This window comes from Geospiza fortis, unplaced genomic scaffold, assembly GCF_000277835.1.
Source record: "Geospiza fortis unplaced genomic scaffold, GeoFor_1.0 scaffold55, whole genome shotgun sequence".
In the NCBI taxonomy this organism is placed as follows: Eukaryota; Metazoa; Chordata; class Aves; order Passeriformes; family Thraupidae; genus Geospiza; species Geospiza fortis.
The window spans coordinates 7,966,481-7,982,131 of record NW_005054308.1 but is presented as its reverse complement, the minus strand read 5'-3'; the positions used below and the strand labels follow the sequence as shown (position 1 = coordinate 7,982,131).

Genomic DNA, 15,651 nt, shown 5'->3' with positions numbered 1-15,651 from the left:
AATGGATATTTAGACCTAAAAATCTAGTGTCTATGTAATAAATTTTTATATTTATTTGCAGACATTCTGAATGCTTCCTACCCCCATAAACCCAGCACACTGTGTAACCCCAAAACACAACCATAATTCTGGGGAACAGAGATATTTCAGAAAGCCAGGAGATGCCTGTTTGCATCTTGGTGGAGGGGATTTGATTATAGGTGCATGGTTTTTGCAGTTTTGCTCACATATAGTGAAAGTCACAGTTGGAACTCAGCAATTTTATTGTTTGTAAAAGTCCACATTTTGTACATAGAAAGACTGCAAAATAAAACTGAACATAAACCATCAAAATAATATTTTGTGCAACCCACTCTAGCTAATAAATATTACACTTAACCAAATATAAATATAACCTCAGAAATGTCAGCTAGCAGAGCAATATTGCTGCTCTTAATAGCAATGTCCTCATGCTCAGCAGACCTCTGGGTCCTTCAAGGATGGTGGGGGCAGTGAGCTGAACTTTGTGAGCCTGTAAACACCCCTGTCACAGTGTGAGGAGATTTGTAAGGCAGGAACTGATGCCTTGCCCATTTCCACGTACCTGAAAAGATATTCTGGCTTCTACAAGCCACCCTAGAACAAGGAGCTTGAAAAATACCAAAAATTAGGCCTCCTTCTATGAAGAAATAATTTGACACAGGATATGTGAGATCATGGGATTACATTATTTCCTTGTTCCATTTTTGTTGGCAAACATATTTGAACCTGATTTGTGTAAAGACAGGAGGCTGCTGCTGGAAGTTTGCACTTCAGAGTTTTTGTAAGCTGCTGTCATGTAAGGTTTCCTCGTGTTCTCACCTGCCCAAACAGAGAAGCATCAAAACTACATATTGCATGTCTGCACATATCATCTGTGAGCCCTCTTGACTTCCCTAGTGATTGTTAATGCTTAGCAAAAAGTCCTGATCTTATTTACAAATTCTGCAGGACACCAACACCCACACTTTGGGTTTGAAGTCAGTTATGTCAAAACAGCGTGTCTGTCTTGCAGTGAAACCACAGATTTTAATGGAAATGCCAGGAGAGGGATTTTGTTTATACCTTCTGCTGTCACCACATAATGTGGAACTCCTTGAGGAGAAAGAACCCAGGCACACCATTCACACTGGACTTTTTCTTTGGTCATTCCTTTGTTCACAGAAGAGATGGAGAAGTCTTGTGGTGATTCTATTACTTTTTAAAGTTCCCATGATCACTGGTGCACTGAGCACATACTCTGCACGTTTTCTCCTCCTGGCTCCCTCCTGAGCCCTCTGGCTCCTTCCTGCCCAATACACCAGTCCAGGAGTAGATTCCTGTACCTTTCACAGGTAATGAGATCCTGGGACTCTGGACTGGGAACACTTAACGCTCTGCACTGCTCACTTCTCCATACTTTGAACAAAGAATCTGGGTGGAGGTCACACATTAATCTTCTCATATAGAAAGACTGAAGAAAAAAAATCAATATAAACATTCAGCTTTGACTTCCTCCCTCCAAGAATGTCTTCATTTGCATCAGAGTCCCATTTTCCCACTCACTGTACAATGCACTTTGAGACAATTTCAAGACTCTTCAGCACATACATTTCTTTTTCTCTTCCTCCCTCACAAACTCATGTGCACACACAGACACCACTTCAGCTTACCAGGTATCCAAATCCTGTTCCTGTTATGCCACAGTTGCAGGGAAAATCATGCAAAGGGAAAACAAAACCACCTTGAAATACCAGCATCAGAAATGCAGTCACTGAATCCAGCCTGCTTCTGTGTCTCCCAGGCTTATTCCTGTTCAGAGCTTTCAGGTCCAGCCCACTCTGAATTAGAGAGCCAGGAAAATGTCTAAACATTCCTCCTCAGTTAAAGAAAGCTTTTTTTTAATCTCCCTCCAGGGAAGACCTTCATTTGGGAGTTCACAGAAATAGAACAGCAATGTAAGATCTCTAAATTTTGAGGCTGTCTCTTCAGGAGAAACACCCTTGCTGGACTGTGTGGTTCAGGATCCATGCTCAGTAGTCACTTCTGGTTTTAAGATGCAAACCACACTCTTGGCCAAACCAAAGCCTGTGTCTGTCTAGGCTCTGGAAGGCCTGGGGATATCTTGTCTGTCTGGAAGTACCAGCCTCTGCCCTCTCCTTCTCCCCAGGCATATGGCAAGTGTTTATGGTGAGAGGATTCCTGTTAATGCTTTCTTGGGGAAAATCCAGCCTTCTCTCTTATCAGGACTCTCTTGGCTGTGCTGAGCACGCAGTGCCATGATTACACATCAAACTCAGAGATTTCACTCAGCTGAAACAGCAGAAGAGAAAAGGATGGCCGCTCATCTTTCCCCTGAGCAAGGGAGAGAAGAGAGAGGAAGAACATTAATGTCAGCTGGAGAGGAATGGCAAGGTTAGCAAGGAAAACCTTGGGAAGAAACTGAGTATTAACAAAAATACAATCTATTCTTATAGAGAAAATGCCACTGGAAGAACCAACTTCCTTCTGTGCAATGTTTCTTTTCTATTACCAGTGAATTTGGCTTGGTGGACACTAAGTACCTTGTAATGGCTTGGCTGTCATTTTTACCACCCTTAGAACTCAGCCCCACAGATCCACAGCTTTCTTAGCAAGGAAACTGTGGAATTAACTTGAGTTAGGTGCACTACATGGGCTTCTCGGTGAAGTCAAATAAAAGGCAGAGAGTCCAGAGTTTGCTTGCTAGTGCAGATGAAAGCTACAGTGCTTCACCTCCAGGATTTTATCTTCCGTTAGCATGTGGAGTGCACAAGTCTCTCTCCTCCTTAAAGCCAAGGAGAAGGGAGTTATTTTCTTTGGGAAATAGGGCTCTCCAGTACAATACTCACCATCCTCCAGCAGTGGCTCATCACCTCATAAATTGCCTTGGAGGCCAGCTTGGGTTTGTAGAGCCGAAATCCTGCGTTGATTTCTTCCACCACTTCTGCATTGGTGCGATTCTCATAGGGGATTTTACCCTCACTGAAGACCTCCCACATCAGCACTCCTAAAGCAACCAAACAGGAAAAAAAAAAAACACAAAGAGGCAAATAAAATCCTCAGCAGGGCCACTTTCCACCTGCTCTTCTCTGCAGCTCAGCATTGGTGCCAGTTACTTGGAAAAGCATTTTCACTTGGATTCTCAGTAGAGAGCTGAAAAACCAGGCCCTAACACAGCTATACAGTTTGAGGGTGCCAGCCAGGATCTCTGGTGCTCTCTGAAGCCTCTCTCTGTTGAGTCTGTGAAGGGCATGAGCACCCAGCTCCTGCTGTGCTGCTCATAGCCCACCCCAGGAGGGCACAGCTCCAGCCACAGCTTCAGCCAGCAAAGGGCAAGGGAAGCACAGAATTCACAGGCACAGACCAGCAAAGGTTATAATCCTGCATTATTTACTGCTGGCCCCAGGGCTGAGTGGCACCCCATTGACTGTGAGCTGTGCACAGCACACTGCCCCATTCACTGTGTGGGCTGGAGAGGGGCCAGGCCCATGAGTGTGCCAGATGCACAGCCCAGGGGACAGCCTTTGTTATGGCTTTGGGCAAAAACACACAGCAGTGCCCTTATCTGTGAGGGTCCAGAAGGGAGACCAAAGAATGGACACAAATGGTCAAACAATGCATTGTGGAGCAGGAAATGAGGTGAGAAGTGTGAGCGGTGAAATAACATTTTCAGATCAGCATAAAGCAAATGGAGTCAGCAGAGCAAATCTGGGAGGGCAGTGGGTTTGAGTGAGGCATCAGTGCCCCCAGACTGACATGCAGAGAGATGGAGTGCCTAAATGTCTTCCCTCTCCTCTCCACTCCTCTCCTCTGTCAGTGACTCTGTTTTTCTTGGACACTCCTGCTATGTCAGCATGAAACAGAGTTCATTATTTGGTATTATATATTGTTTCAGATGTATAATACAATAAATTGGCAATATTTTAAGAGTTCTGAAGTATCTAGGTAGTGTGATTTTTTTTTCCTTTCTTTCACTGGAATGATTTAGGCTTGCTTTTCTATGCCATTATTCAGGCTATACACCCTTGGAGTCCAGAGGATGCAGTGTTGAGGAGAGTTTACTTGAGGACTGAGCCCCTGTTTTTCCCAGCTGGGGCTGTTGAATTTTCTCCATTTTGACAAGATTTCCTTACCAAACGACCAAACGTCAGATTTGGTGCTGTAGTTGCTGTAGGAGAAAACCTCTGGAGCAGACCACTTGACTGGAAACTTGGTGCCTGTGGAGCTGGTGTACTGATCATCCAGGACAATCCTGGAAGAGGAAAAGAAGGGGGAATGCTGAGTTCCCCATCCTGTGACAGCCCCAAGCGACCATGCACAGCCCCGGTGCTTTACCTCGACATCCCAAAGTCGGACACTTTGACCACGTGGGATTCCCCCACCAGGCAGTTCCTGGCAGCCTGCAAGAGAAAAAGGTGCAAAGGCATCAGGTCAGAGCTAAAACCCTGTCACAGCCACTCAGGGGCTTTTATCCTGGAAGAGCAGATCATGCTTTAAAAAAGGAGCATCAAAGTGACACTGTGCCATGCAAAGAGGACAAAACCCTGAGCTTCTCATGCTTTCTGTACATTCTGCAGCATGATCCCGTTGCCAGAAAAGCTGTTCAAGCATCACTCTGACAGGCCCTTGTTGCCCAGAAAGGGTGGAACAAGACCCTAAAATAGCCACAGCTACTCACAGTCATTGCATGCCTAATGAAACTGCAGTAGTGACTGATGGAGCTTGACTGAAAACCCCTTAATTAAAACTATTTTATCATCAATGCATGTTTATACACGATTTATGCTAGAACAGGTCTTTTTGTCATCTTCACTGATTTTAGACATGAAGAGACTCTTTGGGGAGCCAAAGAGTCCGCTCAGGAAAAAAAGACAAATGTTATGGCTTGTTTCTTCTTTCCCAAAACCAGTTAAAGGGAATAGATTGATCAGTGATCAGTGCTCCAAGGCTTGTTTGGATTTTTTTTCCCCTAAAGTATTTGTGCTGCTTTTGCAGTGATGGCAGACACAGGATCCCCTATAAACAGACAGGCAGGAGAAGTGTGGAAAGCTGAAATTAAGGAAGAAATCAGAGGAAAAAGCCCCTCTGGAGCAAAGAAAGTGTCCACATGGGACCGACATACCAGGTCTCTGTGGATGACAGAGTTTTGTTCCAGATAAGCCATTCCTTCACACACATCCAGGCACATGCCCAGCAGGGTTTCCTTGGAGAAGCTGCCCCGCTGGCTCCTCAGGTAGTCGGACAAGCAGCCGTTCTCCATGAACTCAAACACCAGGCAGATGGGAGCATCCTCAAAGCACACACCATAAAGCTGCACTAGCTTGGGGTGAGACAGCTTCCTGTGGGGCAGGGAGGGAAGGTGAGGAAAAGGCTGAAATAGGCTCAGTGCCTGCTATCCTCATAGCAAGTGTGTTATATACAGCAGTTTATGTCACAGTGCTGCTCCCAGCTCACTGCAAAGGCCAGTTTTGCTGATGTGCAGACCAAGGACTAAATATCATCCCATTTTAATGGTAGTGGTCAGCAAAACATTTTTCTGCACGGAAAACCATCCAATCAAACAAAAATAAAATCAATTTCTTTCTGTCTTGTGGGGAGGGAAATGCAAAAAAATACAAAAAAGTCAATAAAAGCAAAGACAAATATATCTAATTGTGCAAAGCAAAACATTTTACAGGTAAGGCTTTTCAATGAAACTGCCCTTAAGTTTCAAGAGATCTTTTCTGAGAAAAACCACTTTGCTTTCCAAAATACACCATCAATTATCCTTCCTTCCTGAATAGCAGAGATCTGGAAGAACATTCTGGATATTGATAGACTTGGAAGCACAGTAATTCACCTGCACTTTGAATTGCCTTCCTTTGTATCCACCAGAGCTCACCAGTCTATTTGCTATTAAGATACATAGCAGATAATCCAAATTTGAATTCCCTACTCAGATTCCTGACTTTTGCTCAGTGTTATGAATCCCTCAGGGTGTGATTGTTGTGGTGAATCTACCACTTACATCAAGACTTTGGCTTCTTCGATGAAATCCTCCTCAGACATTGCTCCTTCTCGGATGGTCTTTATGGCTACTTTGGTCTTGTCCAGCAGGTAGCCAAGGTAGACCACCCCAAACTGACCACTGCCAATCTCCTGCACACGGGTGAGCTCAGAGGCATTAATGACCAATTTTCCTGTTGGTTGCAAGGGAGAAAGAGTAAGGACTGAACAGTAGAATGGCGAACAAAAAGTTTTTGTGGGTTAAACACTGAGGCAGGACTCCAAGTGAGACTTTTTGGCTCTCCCTCAAATTGCCTGTCTGACCTCTGATAGCTCATTTGACTAGTCCATGCTGCAGGTCATGTTCAAGGGTAGGAACAACAACATCCCCTTCCTCCCTCCTTTGTCTTGCCTATCCAGTTCTTCAGGGAGGATTGTTTTTACCATGCTTATGTGCAGTACCCAGCACAACATGGGGCTTTAGTTGCTTTGAAGCCTCCAAGAATTACAATAAAGATGATACTGGCAAAATTCTATTGACAACAATATTCAAATGAAGGCAACTTTCAGGAGGGACTCAGCTTTCATCAATTTACTCTATGCTCCCATTTCCATCCCCTTTGTTCAGCATTCATTTTGGTGTTTAATGTTGACTTCAGTGAGACCCTGGGGTTCTCATCACCTCCCTCAAGGCACTGCACAATCAGTTCAGTCCTTTATCAACGGCCATGACAAAGATGACAAGCTGGTGAGCAGAGACCTGAAGAAAGCCATTTATTGTGGCTGCAACCACACAAACATTCCTCAGTATCCGTGGGGATGTGCAGGATCACCCAGCCAGCCAGCCAGGAGTGTGACTCCCATGCAGTGATGGCAGAACCTTACCGTAGCTGAGCCCTGCGGTGATGGGGGCCTGTTTCCTCCAGGAGGAGACCGCGTATCGCAGCCGCGTCACGAGACCTGGGGACATGGGGACAGTTCCTGTTACTGCACAGCCATGGCAGCCTGGCTGACACCACCCCAGAGGGCAGCTTGGATTCTGGAAGCAGATTTACTGCACTGAGTTCTCAGCTCCACTTGAGGGCAGCTGAACCTCTGTGCAGGCTCTGGTTTCCTGCCTGAGAGAAGGAAGCCAGTTCTGAGCGCTTTCAGGTTATTTCCCATTTTCACATCCAGAGCCTTGAGTCTCTGTAAACTCTGATGAATTTCCAAATGATACTTGGCATTTATGGAGTATTTTTGAAGCCCACTGTTTGCCTTGGTACTCCTGGACTGTAGGGATGGGAGTCACCATGTCTGGTTATGGATACGGGCCATGTCCTTGGCTTTGTGTCAAATCAAGACCCAGGGATGGATGACCTCAAGAAGGCCCTGCAGTGTAATTCCAGCAGATAGCTTGGCCTGGCAGAGGAGATACATCCCCAGGGCTCTCTATAATATGTCATTATGATATCTGTGTTGGCCATGGTCAGCCTTAGAAGGACAACCAGAGTGAGGATGTAATACTGGAAGTTGGCCTGAAATGCCCATTTCAGAATAAGTGGGAGAAAAAGTGAAGCCACTTAACACTTCATTGTAAGGACAGAAGTCTTGGGAGCCCTCCTTCATTCAAAACAGTCACCTGGCAAACCAGCAACATGTCTTTTCAGCTTCTCTCACCTGCTGCATTGTGCTGGTGGTAGTTGATGAGGTCAGGGATGGAGTCAAACACGTGCTTTTCTGCCAGGTAGTATCTCTTGGGAAAGTCAGTCGTCTCATTGATGTGATAATGCTTTATAACAGGATTGTTGTCCGTGCTGAAAAAGAGGAAGTTTTCTTTGAGAGAAAATAGCTTGCAGCAAAAAGACAGGGATTTGGGGTATAAACAGAAACAAGTGAGCAGAGAACCTTCCCCCAGAAAGAATGGGGGAAGCAAGGAGCAAGTTGCAGTTGCTAATGAACTCTGGATACTTGTATGTTCTCCCTCTCACTTGCAGAAGGTCTCATCTTGAGGGGAAGGCTGAGGTTTCCTGATAAGAGAAGGTTGTGTACCAAGTTTCTCTGCCTCTTCTTTGTGAAACACAACTTTCTGCCCCATCACTGAAACCCCTTCACTTGCCCTGCACTACCCACGTCTGGTGAGTCCAGCACACAGCCCACGTTGATCCCACTGACACTTCAGTTCAGGGGATAGTGCCATCAGAATGACAACCCCAGTGACATCCAAAGGACTATTTATGGGCACTATTTAGATTCAGGGAGAAGTGGAGCCTTTAATACACTTTGGGACTGCCAGCTGACTCTGCTGCCTTTTTTGGAAGTGTTTTCCCTCTATCATTTTCATGAGCCTTCTGCTCTCTCGTTATGATGCCAAAACAACTACACAGAGATTACACACTCATAGAAGCCATTTCATTGATGTAATTGATGTGAAAAGCTGCTGAGCTCAGCTGTACCTCAATGCTTTGGTGAAAACAGAGACTGTGTACATGCCAGGCTGCCTCGAATCTCTCACCATGAAGGCCCCTTCTCTAGACTGGAACAGGAGCAAAGGAAAGAAAGCTGGTTAGAGAGATAATGGAAAAAAAAAAAAAAAAAGTAGGCTGGGGGCAAAGCTGTGCTTATTTCAGCCCTGTCATGAAGATGTGCTAAACATATAGGAAAATAAAGAGCCATCACCCCACTGACAGAGCCTGGTGTGTTCCATGCACAGCTCTGGTGGCTGCCAGGGCCTGCAGGTCTCTCTTGGGTGTTGGGTGCTTTTACCTCAGCTTCCTCTCAGAGCTCTCAGAGGAAATGACACTTAGGCACTTGTGCTGAGTATATGTGGGTGTGCCTCTTTGTCCAAATCTCTCCTCTGGAAATTCTGAATCCATTGACTGCCCTCAGCCCTATCTGACAGAACACATGTTCAATGAAATGTGTGGCCAAGTGGAAAGGCAAACCCCTGTGAGTGCTCCCCGTGGAGTGAGCAGCCACAGAACAAATCCCAGTTTATCCAGCACCAGAGAATCCACATGGGAGTGTAGGGATGATAATTTACCAATGTACCCCAAATTGGAAAACCTCAGACACAGTCCTGCCCTTTCAGAGGTACACCAGTCATCCAGTATCTGAACATAAATGGGTAAGAAAACAATCCTCCTGCAGTCTGGCACTCACAGAACAAATTTTCTTTTTAACTTTTCACTCTAATTGTTTTCCACTCATCTGAATGCTATAATGCCTCATGGGGCATGATCCCACTGGCCCAGATAGATCAGATGGCAAAGGAGATTTAACATCACAGTTTGGCTGGAATGTGCTGTACTGACCTATATGTTGGTAATAAACCCCACATTTTTCTTCTGTTTGCAGATAAAGAAGATTTTCATCTGGTATCCCAAGTGCCTGATTTTTTTCATTCTCTCCTCCTTTTCTTTAGGTTTCCTCCATTTCATGTCTTCTACCCCCCCACAACACTTGATGCAGAGCAAATCCACCAAGTGCACCCTGCCTGGGCCTCCTTCCCTAGAGCTTTGATCAGCTCCAGCTGAACACAGAGGCTGAGCTGCTCCTGCATCCCCAGGTATGAGCTGCTGGCTGTGCAGCTCTGCCCAGGTGGGATCAGCCTGCTGAGCTGTGAACTTCCAGGGCTGACCCTTCAGTGTCTGCACAACATCTGCACCGCACAATATCTGGCACAGGAAGGCTCTGAGAAAGTCTCTCTGCTGCTGTAGAAGCATTTAATCACACACAGTGAGGGCTTCAGGACTGGAGGTGGGCAGGTTTTGGAGGCAGCATCCTGCCCAAGTTACTCTGAGCTCTATTCTTGCCCTTCCGTTCCCAGCTGACACCAAGCCTGGCCAAAGATCACTCACAAACCTGGTCACATTTCTGGGGGGAGCTGTGAGGCTTGCAAGGCTTTGAACCAAAAGTCTCTGCAGCCACATGGGGGTAGTTACCACAGAAAAGTTGTACTGGTAGGACTGAAAGAAAAAATAAGACCGCTAAACCATGTGTGGACTTTTTCTCTAGTACTTTGTACAAGAATTTTTAAAACAGCACAAAAGTGCTGCTTTTTCCATAAAATACTACTGTTCCAGGAAGGAACATTTTTTTTTGTGTTTATTAACAGGGCCACCTGTTAATGTAAGAGCTGATTTAAAAATTAAGGTTGTGTTTGTGTGGAAAATTTGAACAAGAAGCTTATTCTTTGTATTTTCAGTACAGTCTTCACTGGAAAACTCTGGCTCAACTGAAAAATTAAAGATGTGTGCTTACATGCACACACACAATTAAAAAAACAAAACCCACAGCCATACTTTTGGCTTTCACCCAAAATACTTCAGCACAAGATTGGTTAGATTTTCAGAGAGCTACTGGCATCCACAGGCCTCCTGCAGAGACAGAAAAGATGAGCTAAAATCACAGTTTTCAGCTGGCACAGTGCTCTGAAGCAGTGTTTTCCTCCAGTCACAGTTACTGAGTGTGTTTGGATGGCACAGCTCCATCCATGCTCAGCTAATGTGGGGATAAGGGGGGTGTGCTGGAGGTCCTTTATCTCATATCACACACTAAGGACACAAACAGAGCAGGAACCCAGGGTTCATCCCTCTTACACACAGCAGTCCTTGCAGGCTTTGTTTGTCATTAATTAATTATTATTTCCCATCCACCCCATAGACAACACTGCTTTACCTCATCCCTGAGCAGTGTTTCTGCCTTGCTTCTGCTGATGTTCTTATTGTACCACCTGAAAACATCAAAAGACTCCAAGTCAGCGTTTCTAGGCCAGGAAAGTTTCTCCTGAGAAGCTTCTGAATGGAGCATCCCCAGGGTGGAATGTCAGGTGGGCTGGGGGCATCTGAGGCTTGTAGCTTCACATCCAGGGTACAAGAAAAACACAGGCACAACTTACTCATAAACTTGCAGATTCTCAGGTGATTTTTCCACCAGGTAGCTGCTTGGCACGTAGCCTTCGTGCCTGTTGAGAGGCAAGACAAGTGTGAGTGTGCTGACAGACAGGATTTTCTCTGCATCTGTAGGAGTCAGCCTTGAAAGCTTTGCCTGCTCATTGCATGATGAAAGTGCTGGTGGGGATGTATTGAGTGTATCAGAAAACAACTGATTGTGCCTCTAAACCTGGAGAATTTCACAATTTCCCCCCCCCCGTGTATCACTGCAAATTTCAGTCTGAATTGTTTATTGCTGTAAAATTAGCTTTCAGATCCTTTTCTTCAGCTGCCTGAAGCAATAGCAAATGGAAGACGGTTACCATAAATAACCTTCCATCACTTTTTCCCTGTAAATAAGAGGATGCTTTGCAAAAGCTGAACAAGAGGGAATAAACATGTATGTTAATGGAAGAACAAACTGGAATTAGAAAGGATTTGCACATTGGCTGTTGAAAAGGGACTTACCCATTCTTATCTTGAATCAGCCACCAATGTTCCTCAGAGCTGTCAATCACATAATATTCCTCATTATATTGTAATGTCAGCTCCTGTGGGTTCTGGGCTTCATAGTCATATATGGCTATGACCACTGCTTCCCTTGGGTCCAGCAACAATTTCTGCACAAATTAGGCAAAAGGCTCATCACATTCACATTCATATTAATATTCATCTTCATAAAAATCAGTGGCATGCTCTCTAAAGTGGTATTTTCCTGGCACTATTGTCCCCTGGGTTTAAAAGCCTCAAAGCACCCCAGACCATTTTGTGGAGTGTGGTGGCAGCAAGAGAATATTTGGCATTTTCAAACAATAAATTTCATATAAAAATTTCAGTTGCACAGAAAACACCCAGGGAATGTTATCACAGGTGAAATTCTAGGTCACTGCACTGTGGTGAACATTAATGAGGACATATTCCCCACTGGCAGTTAATCACTCAGGGCAGGACACTAAGGACAGCATCACTGCACTCACCCAGTTATCTTCAGGAGTGGGAGGAAGAGGCTTCTTTGAGGCTGAAAAGAAATCAAGAAAGATAATTTGAAGTAGGTGAGGACAAAACCAAGGGAGAAACCACCAATGCAATGAATTGATACAGGTGATACAACCCCACTGAACAGCGAGCTTTGGACTTTGAGAACAAGACCTGCCAACTCCACAGTGAGTCTCAGCAGGGCTTGGAAACTGGGGTACAGATTAGTTAAGGCATCAAGGTAAAAAATACAAGGTAAATGTTTCTTTGGTGAAGAATGATTGACCGCTTGTGTTCATTTTCAGGAGACACAGTAAAGATTATGCTTGGCCATTGAAACCACAGAGGAAATATGATTTTGTTTGGTTTGGTTAAAATGCACTCTTGAACGCATTTATCTCAAGAAAGTTGTTATGGCTTACTGACTGACCACAGCTGATCAAGTTCTTAGTTCTCCATCTCATTCCAAAACTCCAAGCATCACACAGAGGAAAATGTGAGTTCAAAAGAAGAGAATTCCACATACAGTAAAAGATAAGCCAGAACATCCCAAGAAGCCAGGAACATGTCTCTTTATGGAAATCTATCATAATATTTTTTTATGTTCTGTACAAAAGAGATTCAATCCTCTACTATTGCTAGGAATAAATATTTTCCATGTCAGGATGGTCTTAACAAGTCCCTTACCATTTTTGGTGGGGTCATACACCACACAGCCAGCTGCCATCTTCTCTGTCTGAGCACAGCATCTCCACTTGCCATCCAACCAAAAGTCTGGATGACACTTTGAAGCCAAACTGTTGTTGTATCTGATTTCTGAAAAATTTTAGGGGAAGAAAAAGAAGGGGGGACATGAATTTATTTGCATCCACATTAATTCTAGAAGTCGTCTAGAACTAAATGGAAATAATCTGCTCTTTGAAGAATTGTCCAAAGGAGGGGACAGTCTACAAATGTTGAATGAGAAGAGGTGATAAAGTGGAAGCTTGGAGTAGGGGAATAACTGATTGCAAGAGTCAGTGCATGAACTTCACAATATCTCCATCAGGCACAATGTTTTCAGGGGGAACAATACAGCAGCAGCTCTGTAAAACAGAAGAAAGCTGTGACAGAAGCCTAGTGCAGTTTTTATGTAACTAATTGACACCTTCCTCACATCAAGCGCTCTGCTTGTCTCTGCCCCCAGTGTTGGTTGCTGCACATGTGAGTGAACCACAGCACGATTCAGGAGGTGAACAGGAAATGAAAGCTACCCACAAAAATGTTCCTTAATAATCATGATTCTCTAACAAGGTTGTCACCTAACCAAAAAAAATCTATTAATAAGAGCTGAAAAATTTTCTGTGTAGAAAAGGTTATTTTAAAAAGTTAGCCATAGGAAAATCCTCATCTCTTCCTGAAGAAGAAACCTCAAATTACCATCGTTTATTATTAAGAGTTTATTCTAGAAAAACACAAATTACAGAATCCCAGAATGGGTCAGGCTGGAAGGGACCACAGTGGGTCAACTGGTCCAGACCCCCTGCTCAAGCAGTGTCATCCCAGAGCATGTGGTACAGATGGTTCTGGAATATCCCCAGCCAGGGAGACCTCACACCCTTCCTGGGCATCATTTCTGCCCATTGCCTCTTGTCCCATTGCTTGGCATCACCAAACAGAGCTGGTCCATCCTTTGGCACCTCCCTGCAGACACTGACAGAAATTAAGGTCCCCAAACAAACCATCCAAAATTCCCATGTCTGCTGAAAACACACCCACCAGATTTACAAGCATTTCAATTTTATAACCCACTACCTGGGTTGTAAACACTTTGACTGCTGAGATTGGAGACATTGACCCCTCCTGCTCATTTTCTCTGCATTATTTGTCACAAAGCTGGTAAGACATAAGCCACAGTTGGGTGGGCAGAGAGGTTTTTACCTTCCTTCAGCGTCAGGACCCATCTCTGCCGGCTCTCGCGGTTGGGGGCAAACACGTAGAGGATGTAGCTGTCATGGACAATCTGGAGAGGGGGTAGAGAAAGGAGCCAGCCATGAGAAGCAATCCCAGATGCACTGGTCACAAGGGAGTCACCCAAGGGAAGAGGCAGGAGCCCTGTTACCAACAAGCTACGTGCCAAATGATGATGTGGGGAAGTGGAGTAGCTGGGGCTGCTCAGACGCAGCTCTTAACCTCTGTCTTGGGTTGGAAATGGGTGTGTGTGTTCTATTCCTATCTGATGGGGCAGTTATCTTCTCTTCATTGGGCAGTTTTATTTATCTCTTTCACAACCCATCCTCCTGCCAGGAGATCTCTTCTGTCCTTGGCCAGTGAGTGTCACTGCATGGCTGATAAAATTCCATCACCCCATTGGGAGATGCTCTGCCCAGAGGGCGGAGCCAAGCATTCCTACCTGGATACAATCCGAGGTTTGGAACACCACAGCCTGCCTTTCCCACTGGATTCCCAGAGGAGCAGCCTTTTCCCACTGGATTCTGAGGAAGACCAGGCCCATCTCCAGCACCCCTGAACCTTCAGAGTAAAACTCCACCCTTCTACAGGATCCCTGCTCCACCAGAACCACAGCTGGCACTGCAGGAGGGCTGAGCCACCATGGGATGGGACAGCGCCACCCCCCTGACACACAGGGTGTCAGGTCATGTTCTGACTCTAACAGTGTTGTTTTGTATTACTGCATTTTTTATGTTATTTTTTTCTTCCCTAATAAAGAACTGTTATTCCTGCTCCCATACCTTTGCCTGAGGGCCCCCTTAATTTGAAAATTTTAATGATTCAGAGGGAGGGTTTTACATTTTCCATTTCAGGGGAGGCTCCTGCCTTCCTTAGCAGACACCTGTCTTTTCAAACCTAGACAACCTCACTGACTTTTGATTGTTTAAATTGGAGTAGAGGTTCTGATCAAGAATCCAATGCTGGGTTCATTAATGACTGCACTGTGAAGGAAATGCTACTGAAATACAAAATTAAGTGATGTCTCTCTCAGTATGGTCAACAGACTCACCTGGAAAGGGTATTTGTACTGACAGGGAATGATGATGTCGCTTCTCACAATTTCCACACATTTAATCCTGGAAAGTTCCACTGAACCCTTCAAAGTCCTTTTTTTCTAAAAGACAGGAAAGCACTTGGTTGAGACTAATGATTGTGGATTAAGTGAATAATTAGACCAGACTCTTGTGTCTGTGGGAGATTTAGTTTTATAGAGCAGAAGCAAATTAACTGATTATGTAAGACATTAAAAAATTTAAAGAATAGTTCTTATATTGGGCATCTCTATATGTATTCCCATACATATAAATATATGCACATACAAATATTTCAACTCAGCACATGGATTTTAGAGAACCAGTCAAAACCTCTATTTGAAATTCAGCTTTTATTTTTTTTATTCCAACAAAATGAAATCCCTTTTTAACCAAAAAATGAACTATTTTCATTTAATTTTCTGTTTACTAACAGTTCTGTTTCATACTGAAGAGATATAAACCAATAAACATTTTATTAAAAAAAAAGTTTGGGTACTGAGAATTTCAAAACTGTTCATTTCATCCAAAAAGTACATTTTTACTGTATCTGCCTTCCAAAAAAACTACAACATTTCTCTATTTTTGTTTCGTCTGGCTTTTCGGCTAAGAAAAAAAACCCAGGGAATTTTGAAATAAATATTATCATAAAAAACTTGCCAACAAAGCTGTTTCTCTGGCATCCTCTGCTGTGCTTCCATGCACCAGGTGATTGGGTATATCAGGTACCCAAATAA

The 15,651-nt window shown here is 44.3% G+C and overlaps 1 protein-coding gene across 2 annotated transcripts in view; it reads right to left on the bottom strand.

The window, feature by feature from the left end:
* Nucleotides 1-2,231: 2,231 nt before the first annotated feature.
* The window catches only part of ITK (IL2 inducible T cell kinase), a 23,529-nt gene continuing 10,109 nt past the window's right edge, over nt 2,232-15,651 (bottom strand). Inside the window, exons 2-17 of one of the 2 annotated variants that reach the window (XM_005418764.1) lie at nt 14,893-14,997; nt 13,812-13,893; nt 12,579-12,707; nt 11,894-11,934; nt 11,385-11,536; nt 10,883-10,948; nt 10,663-10,717; nt 8,439-8,518; nt 7,663-7,799; nt 6,889-6,963; nt 6,026-6,197; nt 5,141-5,357; nt 4,354-4,418; nt 4,152-4,270; nt 2,868-3,025; nt 2,232-2,352 (exon numbers count right to left, since the gene is read on the bottom strand). In XM_005418764.1, coding sequence (XP_005418821.1) covers nt 2,281-2,352; nt 2,868-3,025; nt 4,152-4,270; nt 4,354-4,418; nt 5,141-5,357; nt 6,026-6,197; nt 6,889-6,963; nt 7,663-7,799; nt 8,439-8,518; nt 10,663-10,717; nt 10,883-10,948; nt 11,385-11,536; nt 11,894-11,934; nt 12,579-12,707; nt 13,812-13,893; nt 14,893-14,997 — 1,725 coding nt within the window. In that variant the 3' untranslated portion in view covers nt 2,232-2,280. Of the gene's footprint in view, nt 2,353-2,867; nt 3,026-4,151; nt 4,271-4,353; nt 4,419-5,140; nt 5,358-6,025; nt 6,198-6,888; nt 6,964-7,662; nt 7,800-8,438; nt 8,519-10,662; nt 10,718-10,882; nt 10,949-11,384; nt 11,537-11,884; nt 11,935-12,578; nt 12,708-13,811; nt 13,894-14,892; nt 14,998-15,651 lie in introns of both variants that reach the window. The other variant, XM_014312232.1, reaches the window with a different exon arrangement.